The sequence below is a fragment of the Aythya marila genome (genome assembly GCF_965140915.1).
Source record: "Aythya marila genome assembly, chromosome: 25".
NCBI classification, from domain to species: Eukaryota; Metazoa; Chordata; class Aves; order Anseriformes; family Anatidae; genus Aythya; species Aythya marila.
This window is the reverse complement of record NC_139066.1, coordinates 905,352-926,018: the sequence shown is the minus strand read 5'-3', so window position 1 is coordinate 926,018 and position 20,667 is coordinate 905,352. Positions and strand designations below refer to the sequence as shown.

At 45.1% G+C, this 20,667-nt stretch overlaps 1 protein-coding gene across 1 annotated transcript; it reads right to left on the bottom strand.

Annotated features, from left to right (window-relative positions):
- Positions 1-511: 511 nt before the first annotated feature.
- PSMD11 (proteasome 26S subunit, non-ATPase 11) lies at positions 512-19,913 on the bottom strand. The gene is made up of 14 exons (XM_082779034.1): positions 19,786-19,913; positions 17,996-18,097; positions 12,695-12,819; positions 9,752-9,823; positions 9,334-9,391; positions 7,246-7,440; positions 6,458-6,602; positions 6,141-6,201; positions 4,550-4,612; positions 3,816-3,941; positions 3,199-3,234; positions 2,028-2,079; positions 903-1,045; positions 512-772 (listed from the first exon to the last, which is right to left on the bottom strand). The coding sequence occupies exons 1-13, from the start codon at positions 19,874-19,876 to the stop codon at positions 903-905; spliced, it is 1,269 nt and encodes a 422-aa protein (XP_082635160.1). The 5' UTR covers positions 19,877-19,913; the 3' UTR covers positions 512-772.
- Between the last annotated feature and the right edge of the window lie 754 nt (positions 19,914-20,667).

Below are 20,667 nucleotides of genomic sequence, written 5' to 3'. Positions count from 1 at the left end.
CCTGCTCACCTGTTCTTCCTACCAATGCAGGTGGGGGGAAGAGTTAAAACATTTAAAATCTAGTCTATTTTAAAACAATAGCATGCAATGCAGGCCTCTCAGGGAAACCTGCGCTGTTCCCTTTATTAGAAACTGGCCTAATGGTCTCGACAGTGGCTGCAGCTTCTCAGTTTTTGGCTGCACGAGGTCAGTCTGGGCCAGCACAGCACAATGACAATTCTGAAGCAGGTTCCTCAGGTGCGAAAGCCTTCAGGAAAATCACTGTGGAGCTGCTTTTGAGGGGATCTGAGGCCTTATTTAAGATTTAAAAATAAACCAGCAGTCTGTACATTTCGGGTTTTTTGCTTCAGTACAAATGGAATAAACTTGGCTGCTTATACACCGTCAGTAAGTCTTGGGTTTCAGAGTAGAGGGAGAGATGAAACTAACTGTTTTGGGCACCTATCGGTAACAAAACTTTGTCCCTGCTTAACTCTGACATCCCTCAGGAAGTGGAAAGCACATGTTTAGGTAGTGTAAGCCTTTTTCCTTTTATTTAGAATACCCTCTTTGTTTAAACAATATTTCCCCCCCCAGATACAAAGTTCGGCCAGTAAAGATTACATGGAAACTGGAACACGCATCGTATGGAATACAAGATGCACCGGATGAGGAAGTTTAAAAACTTTCCGAGCGAAAAGTAGAACAAAGAAAAAAAGTCTCCTAACATTTTCCCAAAGGTTTCACTCTCCTGTCACACACACTCTCCAAATGACAGCTAGCAAATTCAACTCTGCAAAAGAAAACAGAGCCACGTCAATCAAGAGGAAAGAAAACAAGCCTCGAGGACACAAACGCACCTTGGCCTGGGAGAAGCGGCAGGTCCAGAGCAGCTGCGACCTCTGGCTCCTGCGCCTACTCACCTATGTTAGCTTCTTGGCTTTGTTGTAGAGCGAATCCACTACTTTACTCATATTCTGAATAGTCTCGAGGGCAGCTTCATAAGTTTTGTCTACTGGGGGTTCATCGAAGATGATCAGGACTCCCTCGCCTTGGTCAAGGATGCCTGCAGACACAAAGCTGCGGTTACCCCTGTAACACTTGCTGGATCACACTGTTTGACAGATCTGATCTTCTAGACAGCAGGCATTCAGGGATCTACTCAACAGACATTCAGTCAGCTGCACCAGGTTTGGGAAGGGCTGATGTGCTGTGTTAGATGAGCTGACCGATTTTGCCCAGACTGCATTAGTAGTAGCTTACCCAGAAAGAAACAGCCCAGAGAAGGGCCCAAAATCACACCAAGGAGATGCTCAGGACTGCACACTCCCTAACTGCTACCTTCCTCCTCAAGGCCCTTGTGCCCTGCAGGACGCCTCAGCACAACAGACACTGGTGCAAGGCAAAGAAGCCATTTTATAATTAAACTATTTCCAGGTGCCAGATGGGTACACTGCAGCTGAGTTCTGCTGTTTTTGAGCTTCTCTCTAAGCAATGTGCCTCTTTTAGCCAGTTCCCATTCATCTTGCTCAGCCAGAGCACGAGGGCTTTCTAAATCAACACCAGGGAAGAAACAAGAACAGAGCTTCTTCCCTGAGGGTGAATTAGAAAAGCAGCTCCCTGTGGTCCCAGACAAACCCAAACCATCAGTGGGGAAAGGTGACCACATACATGTATGCCAGTAAGCTTCAAGGCAGAACAGTGCATATTTGCTACGCAGCCCACCAGTGGATCTCACAACTCTCCCTGGATGCAGCTGCAGGAAGCAAGGACTAAAGTGTGGTTTCTGATTTGTGAGAAATTAACCCTCAGGATTAATCAAGGCAGAAGAAAGGAGCAATAGAATAACCTTAATGACAACAGAGTAACAGAGAATCCACCGGTATGTACTCTTCCCAATGCCTGTTAACTTGCATGCCTGCTGTCAGAAGCAGAGCAGAGCACTCCAACAAGTTCAAAGGCACGGTGATGAAGAAGAGACTACCCAAAGCTTTAGTACATGACCTGGCCATGGGTGGCAGGGCAGTCAAGACTGAATGCAGACTCACCATGGAATTTCTTGTCCAAGATCATTTGTGACAGTTTCCTTTCTACATCAGCCTGAAATTGAATCAAAAAAAATAAATAATGGAAATCTCATAGAACTATATAAAGAAATATGATTTATACCAGTCCACACTCAACATCCCTGGGAAGATACAAGCACTGTTTGAAAGCAGGTATTTTACCAGGGAACATGATGTCAGGACAAATCTCTCCTTGCACACTGCTTTGGTACTACCATATGCTTTAGATGACATAGGAAATTAAGCAGTAGCTTTTAATGGTGAGAGCACCAAGATGTCTTGCCCTTTTGTTCCACTAAAGATGGTGCCATCTGTCTTCATACAGGCATTACCATTAGGAGCATTCTAGCTTGGTTCAGCAAATCTTTAGTCAAGCATTGGCCAAGCTTCAGCTAAGCCATTCAGTACTGAGACAATCTCCTGCTCAGAGCAAGGCACAGCCCCACAGGAGATGGCTCTTCCTCTTGCACTCTTTGGACGGGGGACACACAGCTGTAGTTAAGAACCAGCTGCAGTCCAGCTTTTACTCTCATTACTAAGCATGCACTGAGCACCAAGGGCTAGACCAGAAAAGACCTGCATGGGTGAAAAAGGAAGACAGCTGATGGAACAAGCTGGAAGGCTGGAGCTCAGGACAGTTAAGATCTCTGATCTTAAAGGTCATACTACAGGACAAAAGCAGTTTGGGATGCAACTGGCTGGAGACTACAGTGGATTTTCCTAAGATTTAAGCTGGCTGGGATTGTCTTTAAAGCAGTTATTGCAATGAGCAGTGTGACATACGCATCCCTAATGAAATTTCTATCACTGATTAGCTGGATCCTACATCTTAAGGGTCTAAACACAGATTCCTCTGGGCATGCTCATGAGGATTAAATGCAGTTCAACTGGGAAGACTGAGCTGATCATGACGTGAGCTATCACTACTGCAGAGGAAAATCTGTCTCCAATAAAAAGTAAATGGTAACACATGGAATGAAACCCATGGAAACTGTCCACATTAAATTCCCAAGAGCGACATTTGCAGGTAACTGCTATGGAGCTGACCTGTTGGGTTTAATAGCCTGTGTTTATTTCCTGGTGGCAAACACCATTTGACCTCAATTCCCTTACCCTCTTAAGACACGTCACTGATTTCTAGTAATGTTCTTACCTTTGAGAGCTTGATAAGGCTGGATATGTGTTCAATCTATAAGAGAGATTAATAGAGTTAAATAAATCTTCAGCTGTACTTTTGACACACAACACTGAGGTATGGGGCTCACCTACACAACAGTTCAAGGGCCTGTAAATGCACTGACCTACAATCTAAAATGTTTTTATCTGTTTTGCAGCTTCATGTCCTTCAGATTTCATATCTGATTGCATGTGAAGATTGACTAGCTATGAGCCAGACACCTAGAGCCACTTCACTGTGAAACATGAAATAACTCATTTCTTCTCCAAGATTACTGCAGCTTTAACACAGTCTGAAAAAGCCCTTAATAGCCAAACACTGTTCCCTTCAATGGTAAAAGCACATCCACATTTCAACATGTATAAATGAAATAGGTGGAAAGTACAACAATTCTGGAATATGGTTTCCAAAGTTCCCCTCAAACCTTTCCCCATCATCCTTCAGCTGAACTTGATGAGTCCTTGAGCTGTGGATGTGCTGAGGAGCAATGAGTAAAAAGCATTCTGCATGGAAACAAGTCGTTCATCCAGTTACACGCCAACAGAAGGGAACAGAGGTGCTAGTATTTTGGTTTGCTTGATGGAAACACTTACCTGTACTCGGGAGAAGGGTTCGATGACTCTGATCAGGTTCTGTTCCAATAAGTTATCATAGAGTTTAGCCAAATGAGTGTTTATGATGGGGTCGTCCCTGAGCTCCACCTTATAGTCTGTCAGAGCCTGAAGAAGACACAGTGGAAACGGATCACTCAGGTAGCGACAGGCCTCCTGTCCTCCACGTCCCCTGAGTATAAAATAGCCTCCCCTCCCTGCCCAGTACAGTATCAGTGGCTAATCTAATCCTGTAACTTAGCTGGAAGGCCAGGAGATCACCACAGCCTAACAGTCTTTCAAACACCTTGCAGCAAGCATCTTTCATCTTTACACCACTGGAGCTTAGCAGGCCAGAAAATCTCTGGTTGACACTCAGGAATCAGCATGATAGGATTATTCCCTGGCGTAGGAATCCCCCCCTTTCTCTTTGTAATATTCTTGCTGAACACCCAGGAAAACTTTTAGGAATGTGCGCATCCCAGTGAACATCATCAGAACTACTGGAAACTGGTTCTGAGTTGGCTCTTCAAAACCAGAAAAATCTAGTTTCAAGCAGACTACTACTCCCCATGCTGCAAGAAATAAACCAGTTGAGTATTACTGAGTATTTGCTTTCTACAAACATTTGTTGTTACAGTTTCCTGCTGTGGGAAGTAGCAGCTCCTACAGCTTTGCACTCAGGTATTTCTGAATGCTTTGGCTAGCCATTTCCCATTTTCTTTCTCCTGACTCACCTTTTCAAAATCTGCCAGCGACCGGTTCTTACTGGCCTGTGCCACACATTTTAATGCTTCTGTCTGCAAAGAAAGAAAATGAGAGAAGGTTATTTTTCCAAATTCCCCTCTCAGTGCTATTATGTCAACTGTGCAGCATACCGAGGACGTGCTTAAGAAGCAAAAAGGAATGTTCCTTTTGCTACAAAGCCATGTCAGTTTTACTTCCATGTAGGAAAAGAACAGCTGCTAAAAAGGAGAGTTTGCAGAACAGCTGCAGGACACAGCATGAAATCAGCTTCATGGCAGCAAAGAACTCAAGTTTTGCAAGGTTTGAGAATACCAGCTGCAGGTCCTATCAGGTTGCAGGTTGGGAGCAACGTTGATACAATTGTTAAGGAAACTGCACACTTGCTTAACAAACAGGGCCATTTTCAGCCCTTAAGATGTGTTTCTCCCCTTCAGCATTGCCTCTGCTACCAACCCCCTATCACCAACAGCATTGGAAAACTGTTTCTTGTCTACCCAGCAGTTGCTGTAACAAAGCAAAAGACTCAGCCACAACCAAACTACCATACTGATATTAAATAGGATAGTAACCCCACTGGAACAATAGCTTCTAAGTGGTGAGAGACACAAGCGCACTAGAAACAGGTCAGCCCAGTGACTGCGGTACACGAGGCCCACACTTCTGTTATCATCTCTCCCAGTGAATTGCCCCCAAGGCTGTCTGTCCACTTTCCCTCTGCTCCCTAAGCTCAGTTTCCACAGCTGCTGCACAAGCTTGTGGTCACTGTTGTCTCAAGAGAACAGTGCAGGGAACAGCTGAAATTTCCTCCATGGAGAAGAGGATGAAGCATGGCCACAGCTGCCCTCTGTGATCCAGCAGGGATAATGCAGGGATATCCCTACTTCCGACTCCTTTCTATTATGCACCTATGCTCACTGACCTCATCCTCCTCTACTAAATAGCTTCCCCAATCCTTTGTGAGGTAGGTGGGTATTAGCTCCTGCGTCAAAGCAAATAGCTGGCAGACCAAAGCCACTGAGGGCATCAGACCCTGGCACGCCTGGCTCTTGGCCCTGTGCTTAACATAAGCATCCCTGGATTTAATCCGGGGGTGGCATTCACAGGCTGGCAAGTTGACATTAGAATAAACAGTTGATTTAACAACTCCCCAGCTGCCTGCCTTCCACCTTACAGTCATCTAGGTCTCAAGCTTCTCAGCCTCACTGCTGTGAATGGATTGTTTTGACTTGCTACAACACAAGTAAAACCAATGAACAACTTGTTAAATTTAAATGCATCAGATTCATGGCTGCAGCAGCTGATGAGGGTTCAGATGAGTACCGTACATCACCAGGCATTTAGAAGTTCACGAAGAAAACAGGGATGAGAAAAACAGAGAAAATGAAGTGAGAGGGTCAGATTTTCAGGTGGTAAAAATCACTGTGTTCCTTTTGAAGTCAATTGATTTATGATAATTTAATCAGTTCTGCATCTTATTCAGGATACTCAGAAGTGTAGGATATTTTGGTATGAAAAGATCTTACACAGTAACACAATATTCTCAGAGATAATAGGAAGATAGAAAGGATTAAGTTTCTCTACCTGTCTTCCCGCATACCGCAGAGCAAGCTTTCCACTCACTAATGCCTGCACATCTTCTGGGCTAGAGAGGGGAAGGAAGGGAAGAGAGTATCTATTCAACAACATGGCCAGCTTAAATTTCCATGTGCCAAGTTTCTAATTCATAACAAGTTACTAAAGCTCAAATAATGTTATATCAGACCAGTGAATAGATCATAAACAAAGACAAACAGCAGAGTCTGTCTGATTTAGTTCTTTCATTACCATAGTCTTATATACAAAAAGCCTTTCCCATTTAAATGTAGGAAGCATTCTTTGCAGAACCATTTGCCACGTACATGTTAAGCATAATTTTGCACAGCAACATGTATTTCAGTGCAGTGATGGCTTTTGGGTTGTCAATTGAATCATATCCCTCAAACGCCTCATAAAAATACGAATAGGCTGTTTTCCAGTCCTTCTCTTCTGCTGCGTGGATAATACCTGTTGAGAGGAACAAACAGGCAAGCATCAGGGTTAATTCTAAACGTAACTGGAAGAAGACAGAATGATTTGCTTGCCCAGTACTTCATCTGGCACTTCAGGAAAAGGAAGCTTTCCCTTCTGTGCTGCTATTTATCTCATTTCTGTAGGAACATCCATGTCCTCTCTTGAGGACAGTGGGTAGCGAACCCAAAAAGAACCACCAAAGTTGTGGATGTAGCTAAATATGGTCAACACCCCTTATTGTTTCCGTTGGGACTTTCACTTGTCCCCATTGTTTATCTGATTTTCCAGACATTGTTGATAGACAATGGAGTTTTAGTTACAACAGACAAGTCTGGGGCACTTCAGGTAAGTGCCTGCAAATGTGACCAGGAATAATGTTACACTTACATTAACAAGGTGTAATGCTGTACTGCCTAAGGCATTTATGGACCCTCCACCACTGGAAGCTTCAAGAACAGGATGAATAAACATATGTCAGGAATAATGTGATTATAGCTAACCCTGCCTTGAGGCAGCTGGGCAGACTACCGAGTATCTTGAGGTCCCATTCTATGATTCACTCAGGAAAGAGCAAGTATCAGTCAACTGTTCCTTCATGACAAGTCCCAGACTCTCCCCTTCTCCTGAAGGGCTTTACCTGACTGCATGTCTAATGCTGCTTGCAGTTTAGGTGGACAGTAGATTGCGTTGGCTGTAGTCCGTGCAGAGGTTAAAGCTGCTCTTGCTTTTGGCAGATTGCTCAGGGCATGGTAAGTCTTGCTTTCTAACAGCTGCACTTCTACCAGCAATGCTTTGTCATCCATCTTTTTCAATTCCCGAAGAAGCTGGGAGCCTAGCAGTGGGGAAGAACAAGAACCTTTGTAAGTTGTTCCACATCTGTTACCAGTGACTACACAAACCAGCTCCCTCCAGATGACACCCTTCCTCCCCCATAGGCAGTACTGGCGTTGAGGAAGGCAGGTTAGGCTTACACAACCTGTTCTTCCAAGAAGAAACAAAGGAAAGGAAATAATAGCAGTTGAGCATCAATCCAGAGTTGGAGAAGAATGAACCAGTTCTGTGCTAGAGGTAGAGGAAGGCAGTGAGAATAGCTGTGTATGTGGACGGGTGCCTCTGTCACCTTATCACCGGCAGCAGACACTCAACAGAAAGTCAAGGATGTGTTGTGTAGTTCAAATTGTCACTCTGTTACACCTTCCCCAGGTGACAGTATCATTTACCACTCACATTCAGAGCTCCAATCAAACCAGAAGTACTGCCCGTTCCTGCATCATTCCCCTAGGGTGACCTGGGGATTTTCAAGCAAATCCTAAAAATACGGGATAAGGAAGGAACGTTTTAAGCACAAAACAGCTACAGATCAAATTAAGGAGGTAGGAACGGGTAGCCTAAGAAACACCTAGATAAACTATCACATTAAAGCCTTGTGAGGACAGCAAGAACCAACCTTAGAGGAAAGTTTCCCCCTTTCTTCTCCCCCTACAAACCAAAGAGCCAATTTAGGGCAAGCAGACATGAACTTTATCCTCATTTGCTGCACTTACAAGCTGAAAAACATAGCTTAAACCATACAACAAGTTGGAAAAGAACAGTGCCTCTCTAGAAATGCGATGTAGAAATGCTCTTCCTTGCGTCTACTCCCCCTCTGCTGCAGACACAATCGTGTCTTCTTGGCCAGCCACAAAGCAATGCTAGCCCAAAACACTGGTATCTTGATAGAGTGTTCAGAGAGGATGCCCTATACATAAAGGCCTTCTCAACTCCATAAGCTGTACCACCATCACTCAAGTGATTAAGTTAATTAAGCATAGCTTTGGTGTGGGAACTCTAATGAGCTTAAACCTGAGGTCATTACACATCTGCACGCAAACTAATTCTAACTTGATATTGAATTCCATGTATCAGAGCACTTATGATAGCTTTATATTCTACTCGGACACAAGCCACCCAGGTGACTCTGGACATGACACATGCGCTTGCTGCCACGCTGCTTAAGAACTTATGGGTCCCCAGTGAAGCATCACCACTGCCCAGGTGAGCACTTCTTTCACGTCAGTGCAGTCATCTCTCATCCCTGCTCATACCCACACACTGAGCTGGTAGAGCGCTCTGTACAAATACCCTTTAGCCAGCTTAAACCTCTTCTCCCATCACTGCAGTCATTTGCAGAATGAGCATTTGTAAAGCACCAAAGGGAGTTGGGCTGTGTAAGATGACCTGCTTTACTCTGCTTTGCAGCAGAGCAGGAGAGTTCACATGGTTAATTACCATATCTCAGGTGGTGTAGAAGCAAATTCTTAAAGCCTTTACACTACTTCACAAGAGCTTGTGTAATTGCATCCTCAGAGGTTTGCCATTTCCTGGCATTACTACTATTTTTACTGAGGCAACTTTTGAGTGAGCCAAAGAAAGCCATTTTCTGACCACAGCACTATACTACATGTGTTACAGAAGGAGACAAACCTGATGGCTTCAACTGGATACAATTCCCCTTTGCTTCCAGAATTATTTGAAATGAACACATGATGTGAATGAAGAGGTCTCTAGAAGCTTTTATTGCCACACTATAGTAAAAAATGGCAGACCTGGTACAGCACTGAGGAAATTAATACCTGATTCCTACAAAACTTATCAAAGAACATGACGTAATTGGTCCTTTCCCTTGACAGCCTCTAGACTAATTTCAAAGCAGAGAACTACCACTGCCACCTAGTGGGAGACTCACCTAGCTGCAGTGCTTCTTGGTACCTCTTGGTATCGAAGTACAGAGAGACAAGCCTCGCCTGGAGAACAGAAAAGGAACTGCTGTGAGGAAAGCCAGAGAAAGGTAGTACAGGTTTATTTGGTAAAATTAAGCTTTATATTCTTATCTGCACAAAATTCACTAGCTTAGTTTGTATTCACTACATCACATGATCCAATTCTGCAAGATCTAGCCAGTTGTCCAAATGGTAGAACTAAATACAGTGGGTCTGTCTACTCAAATATCAAGAAGAGTCACTAGCATTCAGTATAATCACTACTGGCCTTCTACGGCACATACAAATATCTGGACAACACACTAGAATTTCTCTTTTACTGTCATTAAATCTGATAAAGGGAAAATGCTATTATACACGTCTGGAAAACACAATGTAACATACCTCCAGAGCCTGGCGTAGAAAAGTCCTCTTCTCTGATTTGGCCCATTCAATACACTCTAAACACAGGTCAACCTTAAAGGGAGCAGAAAGAAATTTGTAAAGCCTTCTGCTGCCCCTCTTTAAAACAGCAGTATGGTTCAATCATTTCCTACAAAGTAACACAAAAATACAACACAGCCTAAATCTCCACAACATAGGTTAAGGAAGTAAGTAAGGAAGTCAATCATCCAGTCTCAAGAGCAGCATTGCTGAATCTCAAAATAGCTTTATTTTAAAATGAACCTGGAGATTAGGTAACAGCCTTCATCATTAATGCCTACCCCAAGTGTCTCAATGAACCATGCCTTCAGTATTACCCACGTAAGGTGTAGTAGTAGCACAATGCTAAGCTCCTCTATTAAACAAGTACTCGCTGGTTACCACACACAATATTCTTCAGCCTCAGGACGCATTGTGTTAGCAGCAGAATTTAAACTCTCAGAAATGTTACACAAAATGAGGTAGAATAGCTAGATTTTACTTTAAATATTTTCATATTCTACTTGCTAGACTAACTTCCTTCACCTTGCAATTCTGTTCACTGTATTACACAACTTACAACAGTACTGCAAGAGAAAGTAAAATTCAGAAGGCAAACAAAGGTTCAGTCTAAGCTTTAATTGTAACAAACAAACAAAAAGCAGACCATCTTCTTTCATGGCTTTTCTAATGCATTTCACCTTCCAGTAATTTTTTTCTGACCACCAGGGACAACCCTCCCACACTGGAATATGAAAATACAGATTTGGCTTCCCAAGTTGCACCAGTTAGAATTGCTTCTGAAATCCTGGGAGTATTTCTTAAACATCTGGGGGTTTGTTTGAAACAACATCTGGGTACATGAGAACTGATTCTTCCTTAAGCAAGGAATAGCCTAAAAGGCTTTGAGGTCTCTTCCAGTTGTGTTTTGCACTATTTCATTTGGCAACAAAGAGAACTGTATTTTCAATTGCTCTACAAATAAAGAGGAAAATGAAGTATATGCGTTTTAGGGCTTAAATATGTCAGACCATGGGTGTCCTTCAGTAGTATAAAGCAGCAGAGATGCCTGGTCTCCACTGTTTACAAACAAGTTAGGTACTAGGAATCAGTCAGTAAGTGACACTGGATGTCATCTATTGCTTCAAAGCAACCTACTGGCTTCTTCTTTTTTAAGATTGATGAAATTCCTGCAATGGATAAAGCACTTTCTTTCTGCCCTAACTAGAAGAGGGTGCCAATGTAGTACTGGGTTGTTATACATAACAATTAATATTGCAGTGCTAGGTTCAGAAATGCCTTTTTCCAAAGTCTCTGGATCACAGTTCTTTCTGGAGCAGCTCTGTAGCTGTACTACACTGCAGGACTTGTCAGCTCCTCATCACTTCTTATTAAATGAGGACAGCTTATGAAAAGCCATTATGAAATTGCAATTTATTGCACAGTGATAGCTTGAGCATTAGGAGTAGAAGTCTCTAATTTCATTGCTTTACTGGACTCTTGGGAGTCTTCTTAACATGCTTTACACTGGGGAAGCAAATATCCCTCTGAACATTTCTAAGGTATTAAACATATTCAGGAGTACCACAACAAGAACCTCACAGGTTTGGTGTTACAATTCCTTAAGGTTTTGGGTTTGGCTTCTGAATGTGTGTGAAAGGGACTGTTTTGGACAGCTGTCTCCAACTTTATGACTCCAAGTTCTTCTCCTCTCATAAAATGCCACCTTTTGGGACTGCATTCAAATATCATTTACCTCAAATTATCTTCAGAAAGCAGTCTGAAGCCACTCATTTTTCCCCAAGCCATTAATGGGTTCCCTCCTTACCTGCACATCCTACACTGCTTCCCCTTAAGGGGGAAGCAAGCCAAAAGAACTGAGCAGCTTATGAAGAACGTTTGCTGTGTTACCTGAACTCCAGGATGATACTTCTGTGACAACATGGTTAGAAGAATGCCATCTACCTCTTAATGTGACATATCCTCTTCAAGACTGTAACCCGTCAGTCACTGCATGCACAGTGGTGTGTGGGCTGTGTTCTTAACACACTGCTCACCTCCTTTCTAGCTCCCTTTCCATCTACCTGCTCTGGTGGGTCAGCCACGGTACAGCCTATAGTACTGCAGGTTAACACCACTTGTAAGTGGCCCCTCCTCATTTACACATCGCTCCTGTCCTTCTCCTATTCCCTCCAACCAACAAGTCACATGGACAACAGAAAAGAAATAACCAAATTCCAGGGAACTAAACAGAATGGAGTAAATCCTAACTGTGGCCTAGTTTACACTCTATGGGTTTCCTAGGAGAAAAGTTCATTCACTGGAAGTAGCTTATGCTTGGTCACTCCAAAAGGCTTTCCACTTCCACTTCAGGAGTAACTCCTACACCTCAAAAGCTCTCTGTAGAATGAAACAACCACCACGTTGTGTCCCCATACAATGCAACTTCATGTCTCCAGCTGAAAGACGCTAAGTAATGCAATTTTCCAATCCCACCTACTCATGAACAGACTTTGAACGCTCACTTCTCTAGCTCTGTGCCATCACACACTGCCCCAGTTTTCCACTAGACTGAGCTCCCTGGGACCTGTATAGCACATCTCACCTCTCACATCCCGAACACTAATCACATTACAGAATATTACTAGTGCTGAAATTAGGTTTACACCTAATAAAAACAACACAAATTTTTGAAAATTTCTCAGGGTGAGAGTTACTCCTAGACCCCACCACCAAGACGAGGCTTGCAGACAAGCACGGTTATGAGTGAACTGAATTATCTGATGTTTTATTAATAGAATATATCCAAATGCATTCAATGAACGTTTCCTGACATGAATAATTCTTCAGTGTGAAATAAAGTAGGTCAGGTAATGATGCTGAAGGCTTTTGATGAACAGATTATTGCTGAAATTTAAATCTCACCTCCTGTCCCGTTGCTGCCTCCATATCAAGGAACAAATCGAGCAGGGATCGGACTAGGCGGGCTGCCTTTGCTTTGCTGATGGAGTTCAAGAAGGGTCGGACATACTTCAGAAGTCCTCCCAGCTCTGCGAACAGGAAAAAACATGTCATGAAATACAACCACAGAACCAAAAGTTACACTGCAGTTGGAGTACTTGACATGCCTATACACAGCAGTACTTATTATACCAAGAGCTTTATAGCAGTCTCTCAACATCACTTACAGGAAAAGAGCGATAAACGTCACCTGAAAGAATGCCCCGCAGTAAACAAGGGGACTGGCAAGGGTGACCGCTGGGTTCTGGTCTTACCCACACAGCATACGTTTCCCGTTACTTCAGTTCGCCCAATTATAACACCATTTGTAGGTGCCTCAGGCACACTTTAAAAATGTAAGCGCCTGTTAAATGCTTTGAGATTTTTCTATAAAATGGGCAATGGAGTTTATAGTTTAAGTATGTTTTTATTGACTCACAGTTTGAAGTTTTCCTCTACCATACTTAGAGAACCCTAGCAAGTCAGATACACTCCACTGCTGAAAAAAGGACATTTAACACTTTGACTACCCACATTACCTAATTAGATCTCAGCTGGCTTAACTAGGTTTCTGTTAACCTAACCTAGTCTCCAGTCCAGCATATACTTACAGAGCTAGTCTCAAGCTAAGAAAGGAAAAGTCTTTCTTTATGGTGAAATACACTGAAAACATCATTCCTAGAGTGCAAAGGGAAGCGGCAGGCAGTTTCACAGCAGTTTCAGGACCCAGCACTCCGCAAAGCAGAAGGGAGTTACATGTCGGAATTGCACAGTGCAAGCCAGAAGTCTCCTGTGATAAACACCATGCGGCCCGTCGTGACAGGTCAGACTGATGACTATTTACATTTACATGGAAGATGACACTTGCAGCAGCGCAGCACCGTGCCAGTGCATGGTTCAGTGCTGACTCACGAAGTTGTGGGGCTGTGTGCTGGAATCACAGCCTATAATTTCAAGTCTCACCCAGACATCAAGACTGATTCTTTACAAGATTTCATAGCAAAACAAACAAACAAACAGAACTCGTAATAAATGTATCAGAAACCCTCAATATACCCTATACCAAATTGGTATCAGAATCAAAACTAGACTAGCATAATTTTACTTCAACTAGGCCATTAGAGGAACCTCAACAGAATTTCGGTTTTGAAAGATTCTAATAAAAACAGCTGAAAACAAGGTGTTCATATTTCACTTAGCATTAATGAAAAAGAATTACTGAGATGTTCTTATAGTCTAATGTTTTTTTGTTTTTTTTTTGTTTTTTTTTTCCAAACTATTTAAAAGGTTAATCAAACCTAATAAAATTGCATTTCTTACCCTGTTAAGAGATGGAACTCAGTGTTCCATCCCAGTTGCTCATGGGGATGCACTGACATTTTTCACACCTGGAAGTGCAGTTTTAAAACAAATGAAACTTATAATTCCTGCACCAATTCTCACAGGAGCCTTATTTTCCAAACAGCAGTATAAGAAATCGTGACCCTTTCTATAATGAATCACTCACTTTTTGTAAAACAAGCAAACAATAAAAAACACTGACTGCCACATCTAAGATTTCATAAAAAATTTTTACTTTCTCTATGTTTAAAAATAAATGGGCAGGTTTTTCTAGAACCAAGGTGCTGCTACTTCAGTAAGATTAAGCCCCACTGACAGATAGTTTTAATCAGCACTCAGCTTTTATTCAACAAGGAGCACTCTACCTACTGCCCCATGACAGGCTGTAATTTTAACCACCCTGAGGACACACGTTACACTGCAAACCATTCAACCTGCAATACCACTCAGATGTGTAAACCCTAATCATTTTAAGTTAAAGAAAAGTTAAATGTTCTTCACCAACTGTTTCACCTAACAGTGAACAAACTGCCATGACAGCAACAGGCAGCATCTCCCAATGTCATAGCACATTAAATACATCAAGCTACTCCCAAACATCCCTTCTCTTGCTGTGAGCTGGGAGAGGTGGGCTCCTGATCAGCCTGCGGGGCTTGGGAGAGGAGCAGCACCAGAGCTGGAGTTGCCTAGGAGCAGGTTCTTGTGTTCTTCCCCAGTGAAACTAACACGAGCACTGAAAAACACAGCACTGAACCGGTCACAATACTGCGTCCTTATCTGATAGCTCCAGAACTAAGAACTTTTCAGTCTTCCTCATCACAGCAGCCAGACTCCCTCCAAGGTCCATCAACTCTCAGCTAACGCGAGGCACCGCTCCCCACACTGCGCACTGCTGCCTTACACCAGCTTCTCAGGACCAATGGAATTATGTTTGTTTTAGTGCTGAACACGCTTTTGCAAAGGAAAGGAACTTCAGAAGAAAAGAAAGGCAAACCACATGAAATACACTGCAGTACCTACCTTCCTATTGACTTGCTCAACAGCTGCTTGGGAATTCACTAGACAACAGATTCTAAGTCAACAGCTAGGAAAGCCATACATTTTGCAGACCACGTTCAGGCATGCAAGCTGAAAGTTCCCACTGAAATTTCTCTTTCCCATCAATGCAACTGTCAACTATTTTTAGGGTGCCTTTTTTTTTTATTTTTTTTAAATGAACGCAATAGTTGGTAAAAGGGGTGTGATTGACAGCTCTAGAGATTGATGAGCAGCAGCCCTGGAAAATGAATTTTGATATTCAGCCTCAGAGAAAGTGCTTCCACAAGCTAATATGCCATGCACCTGAATTCCTGATCTGAGAGTTATTCCAATCCCACAGTTTTAAGCAATGCTATAAAATCTAGACCTGTTTAAAAGTGATTAATCCTCCAGATGAATCCTCATTATCTATCAAGCAGATAAAGGGGGTAAATTGTTGTTTTTTTAAAAACAACAACAAAAAGGCCGTAGTTCACCAGAGTTTTAGTCCTCTAAAAACTACAGATTTGCTTTACGCTCTCAGCCAGACAGTGGCAGGGCAGTTACAATTTCCTAACCCTACCAACCAAACTGCTGATTTTTTTCCACAGGCTGCAACTCACAGAGCCTTTCACCTCTGGAAGTTCATAGAATATCACAAGTTGGAAGGGATCCATAAGGATCATCAAGTCCAATTCCTGGTTATCACTTGGAAGTAGCCACTGAGCTATATCTAGAACCCATCAATAAATTCCACCAGCTAAAACTAAAACGTAGGCAGCGAGATTCACAATGAGATCTAATTTATTCCTACCAGAAACTGCATTCTCAAAAATGTCCTTGTTAGGCTAGGCAGCACCAGATTCACTCCTGCTCAACATAAAGATCTGAGCCTGCTTGTCGCCAGCATCCTTGCTAACAGCTGTACCTGGGGAAGGTGTTGCTGACCCTGCCTGCCTGTCTCTCCTACCAGCATACTGCACCCCAGGAAGCAGACAGGAAGGGAAGGTGCCAGTGTCTTTCCCACAGGTCTAGCATACTTCTACACTGTTGTACCACCCCCTTTCTTTGTCCCTCAGCTTTACAAAACTCCAGAAAGCACACATGGTGATCTCACACCGATCTACGTATACACAACTGGCTTCTTAATGGTGCCAACTCCATTTCCTTCTGAAAAAATAAAAAAGGTTTTGATTAACATTGTCACTTTCAATTATTTAGCCTTCCCCTTAGAAATCTTTTAGCTATCCATCCCCTAAGGATGGAATGAAGTTCTTCATACTTCTGTAAAACTCAAACTTCAACTCAAAAATATCCCAAATCCGGCCTGAAGGAGGCCATCAGGCACCTAAGAGAACTTTTCTCAGGCTTCCGCAAACCAGCAGTACATCAGATCTTTTACCTGGAAACGCTCTTTTGGTGATTTCCTCCCTTGGAGTAGGAACAGAGCCGTGCCTCAACACCTTGTTACCTTTACAGAAGCAACCATCAGAGTGCACAGGACGCCTGTACAGCATGGACACCTGCACCCGAGCTGAGCAACCCGAGGTCCTGTACTATCCAGTGAGAGGAATGGGCACTTCTACAGCATTTCTCCCATTCTACGTTCTTACTGCAGGATGAGGTTAATCATGTGCTGGAACAGCCTCTCTCTCCTCCACTGACTGTACAGACAGCAGACAGCCCAAACTAGGAAATCAGACGCGGACAGCTACAGCCAGGTGAGACACACAGCACCTTTGCTTCCAGCTCTAAGCACAAGTCAGCTACGTTGTCCCAAGCGCTGTTCAATTGCAAATCACACAGGATCAGTGTCCAGAAGGCTCCAACACATACAGGCATGGGTTGACCAGCTAAATGACCAAGTCAAAATACACGTTTACAAAGACTGGAGAGTAGCACACAGCATGAGTTTCAGAACAAACACAAAGCTGCAATCTTTGACCAGCTGATATCCAAGACCTTATACTGCTTTCTGTGAACTACTCCAACACTAGGTTTGGCGTCCCAGCTGAATTTCAGTTTGGTTAAAGGTTCTGCTGGCCCATTTTCCCTAACCAGTTTCAGTTTGTTAAAAGCATGCATGCTTCACTTCAAGTTCTGATTTATTGTCAGGCATACTTAGAACAGTGCAGGGCTATACCATGGCCAACTGTTTGCTGTAGACAGAACGCTCTTTGTACAGATATGATGTATCAGCTCCTGAAACACTCAAGGTGAAAGATGCTCCAGAAAGGGAAGACCATTCCTCAGCAAAAGAAAAAAATAACACCACTGAATACCAAGTAGCACAGACACCGCCTTAAGCTTTCCAGGACACAGAAGACACGAAGAGGTCTTACTCAAAAATCACTGAACAGAGAACTTTTCTCCATTTCTGTCCTTTCACACGGTCACAACAGGATGACTGTCAAGTCTTGCTCTTGTGCAGAGCTGGCCAAGCATTTTCTGATGTAATGTTTCAGCAAATAAATCAATTGAGAAAGAAGCTGCTGCTGAGAAAGGAGTTTTTTGGATAGTATTTCCAATCTGAAACAAGGATCTGAGATGTTTAAAAACAAATCCAGAGAAACTTCTCGCTGCATACATGACAACGGAACAAAACTTTAGATACTTAAGCTGCCTCATGCCAAAAGGTCATAAACTAAACTTTCCAATGTATCAGCAATCTTTTGGAACACTGGGCCTTGAAGCATGAGATTAATATTTTATGCTGTTTATCTACTTATTAAGTTTCTGTCCTCTCACCACACATAACATCTCCTGCCTAAATTTGCTTTTACTTCTATCCCATTACCTGCATGGACTGCATTCGTTTCCACATACGTACCTCTCACCCGATACCTCAGTTACTTATTTCAGGCTCACCTTCTGCCTGCCCAGTCTTGGCCAACAGCGATCCCAGTTCCAGGATGCTCTGCTCTTTGACTTGCACCGCTTCTTCATCATTTTCCTGGACATCACGTTTCACTAGAAAAAAAGCAGAAAAGTTACCTTTAACGCTGTTTCAGTTAGAAGATAATCATTGCCAGCCTTCTCTTGGAAAGGCACCAAGAAAGTAACTGTTATAACAGGCAAATTCAGCCTGGGCTACAAGATCTGGAAAGCAGATTACGTGAAAGCTTACATGCAGCGCTTACAAGCAGCAGTTGATCTATACTTCACAAAGACATTAGTCCAGCTGATAGATATGACAGCTTTCTCCAATTTGAATATTGCCTAAGTTTTGAAGTAGTCTCACTAAGCTCGTCCAGCTGTTGAAGTTTCATTTCAAAAGAACACCACCACACAACAGACTTTCTTCCCCCTGGAGCCATAAAACTAAATAAAAGAAATTTATAGGATTTCCAACTGGGTATTCTGGTATCGGGATTTACGATGCTGCCGCTTCGTGCGTCAAGTTGCGAGGATCCCTTGCTCAAAACGCGGCACAACAACAACTTTGGATCCACGGAGTGCATATGCCCTCTTTGCTCAGTAGCAAGGAGGTGCTACCATCGCTGCTTTTAACACCCACTGCAAGAGTCAATGTTCCCTCCCACACGAAATCCTGATAAACCGAACAACGCTGTGTACCAACGTGAGTAACTGTGGCTCTGAGGTACACAAAAGGGTCAACTGTGATACAGCAACACCAAGCCTCTGTTTGCACAGCATCAGTTTCATATAATTTATCCACAAAACGATACACCTCACTCACAACATTACTCTGCGATCTGCTGCAGCGTAAACTTTCACCTCCAGCATCACCTGCACAAGTGAACGACCTCGGCTTCTACGTGAACAAATAAAGCTAAAGTCTTTGCTGCCACAGGGCTGTCACCTAGCACTACAGAGGGAACTGAAATCCTCTGCACTGCCCCAGAGCAGGGACCACGGCTTTCCATCCCCAGAACTCAGTACGTGCAGCATCAAACGCAAAGCAATGTCTCTCAAGCAGGGCCGTCTCGGGGCAGCACTCTCTGGACAGCTCCGACTCACAGCCACAGGCACCACGAGCTCTTCCCACTGTGCCTGGCCGGACAGAAAGTTGCAGGCACGCCACAGCCCTGAGCACGCCACCTACTAATTAACCACACAAACACCGACGGGGACGAGCACGGAGCGCTCCGACCGCCACGGTCTAACACAGGCACCAGGAGACATTCACTCGCCGGGCGCAGCAGGGTGACGGCGGCGGGCACACCAAGCAGGGGCTCGCTGCCTCGCAGCCCCGCTCCCTGCCACGAGCCCTCCCGGCCCGGCCCGGCCACCTCCCCGCCGGGTCACAGCCCCAGCCCCGGCCCCAGCCCCCCCCGAACTTTCCCCGTTTACAGGCGCCGCTCCCACAGCCCTGACGGCACCGACGGCCCCCGGCGGGGCTCCCCGACCCCGAACCCGGCGGGCAGCGGCACCCCGGGGGGGCCTCCTCACCCCCCCCGGCCCTCGCCGCCCGCCGGCTCCACAGGTGGCACCCCGGGGCCGGCCGCCCCCCCCCCTCCGCCGCTCCTCCCGCCGGGCCCGGGGGGGGCTCCGGGCAGCGGGGAGGGGGGGGGGGGGCGGCCGGGTCCGGGCCTGGCGCCGCACGGTGAGTCAGCAGGCGGCGGCAGCGGGCGGCGGAGAGCGGAGGAGGGCGGCCGGGGCCGGCGGAAGGAGGCGGCGGCGGGCGACGGCCTCACCTATGGAGTGCAGGATGCCGATGGAGGCCTCACGGTCGGTGGAGAGCAGGGACTGAGCGCGCTGGAACTCCAGCACCGCCGCCGCCGCCATCTTACGGCTCCCTCACTGCGCCTCGCCGCCGGGCCCGGAAACGGCCGCCCCGCGGGCACGCCCCTCCCCCCGCCCCTTTCCCGCCCCCGTGGCACGATGGGAGTTGTAGTCCTGGGAGGGAGGGGGCGGGGGGCTGGGGGGCTGGAGAGGTCGGGGGGTCAGGGGTCAGGGGTCAGGGGTCAGAGGTTCAGGGGTCAGAGGCTGCAGGGCACAGGGGCTCAGAGGTTCGAGGCTCAGAGGTTCAGGGTTTAGAGGCTCAGGGGCTCAGGGGCTGGGGCAGCTCCTCTGTGGGGCCAGGCTGAGAGCTGGGGGGGTTCGGCCTGGGGAGGGGAAGGCCCCGGGGAGAGCTCCCAGGGGGCTGTCAGGGCCTGCAGGGGGCTGCAGGACAGCTGGGGAGGGACTGCCTGTTGGGGTGCAGTGCCTGGTGCCCACAGAGCCCCCAGGGACAGTGATCCCCACCACAGGCAGCCCCCACACCACAGCCCTTCTGGGGACCCAGGGAGCACCCAGGAGTGGTGTGGGGTGAAATGAGCCTGGGATTGCTGTATTGTAACCCCCAGAATGGGGTTGAACCCATAACCTATAGCTCATAACCCATAAACCATAACTTAAAACCCACAACTCATAACCTATAACCAATAACCTATTACTGATTATCCGTAACTCATAACCTATAACCCATAACTCATAATCCACAACTCGCAACCTATAACGCATAACTTATAACTCATAATCCATAACTCATAACCTATAGTCCATAAGAGAGGAAACCCCATGCTGATTGATCATCC

Coding starts and splice junctions, on each gene's coding strand:
- PSMD11 (XM_082779034.1), bottom strand. CDS start 19,876: ATGGCGGCGGCGGCGGTGCTGGAGTTCCAGCGCGCTCAGTCCCTGCTC. Junction 9,824..12,694: donor AGGCAGCAACGGGACAGGAG/GTGAGATTTAAA, acceptor GCTCCCTTTAAG/GTTGACCTGTGTTTAGAGTG. Junction 3,942..4,549: donor CGCTGGCAGATTTTGAAAAG/GTGAGTCAGGAG, acceptor TGTCTTCTTCAG/GCTCTGACAGACTATAAGGT.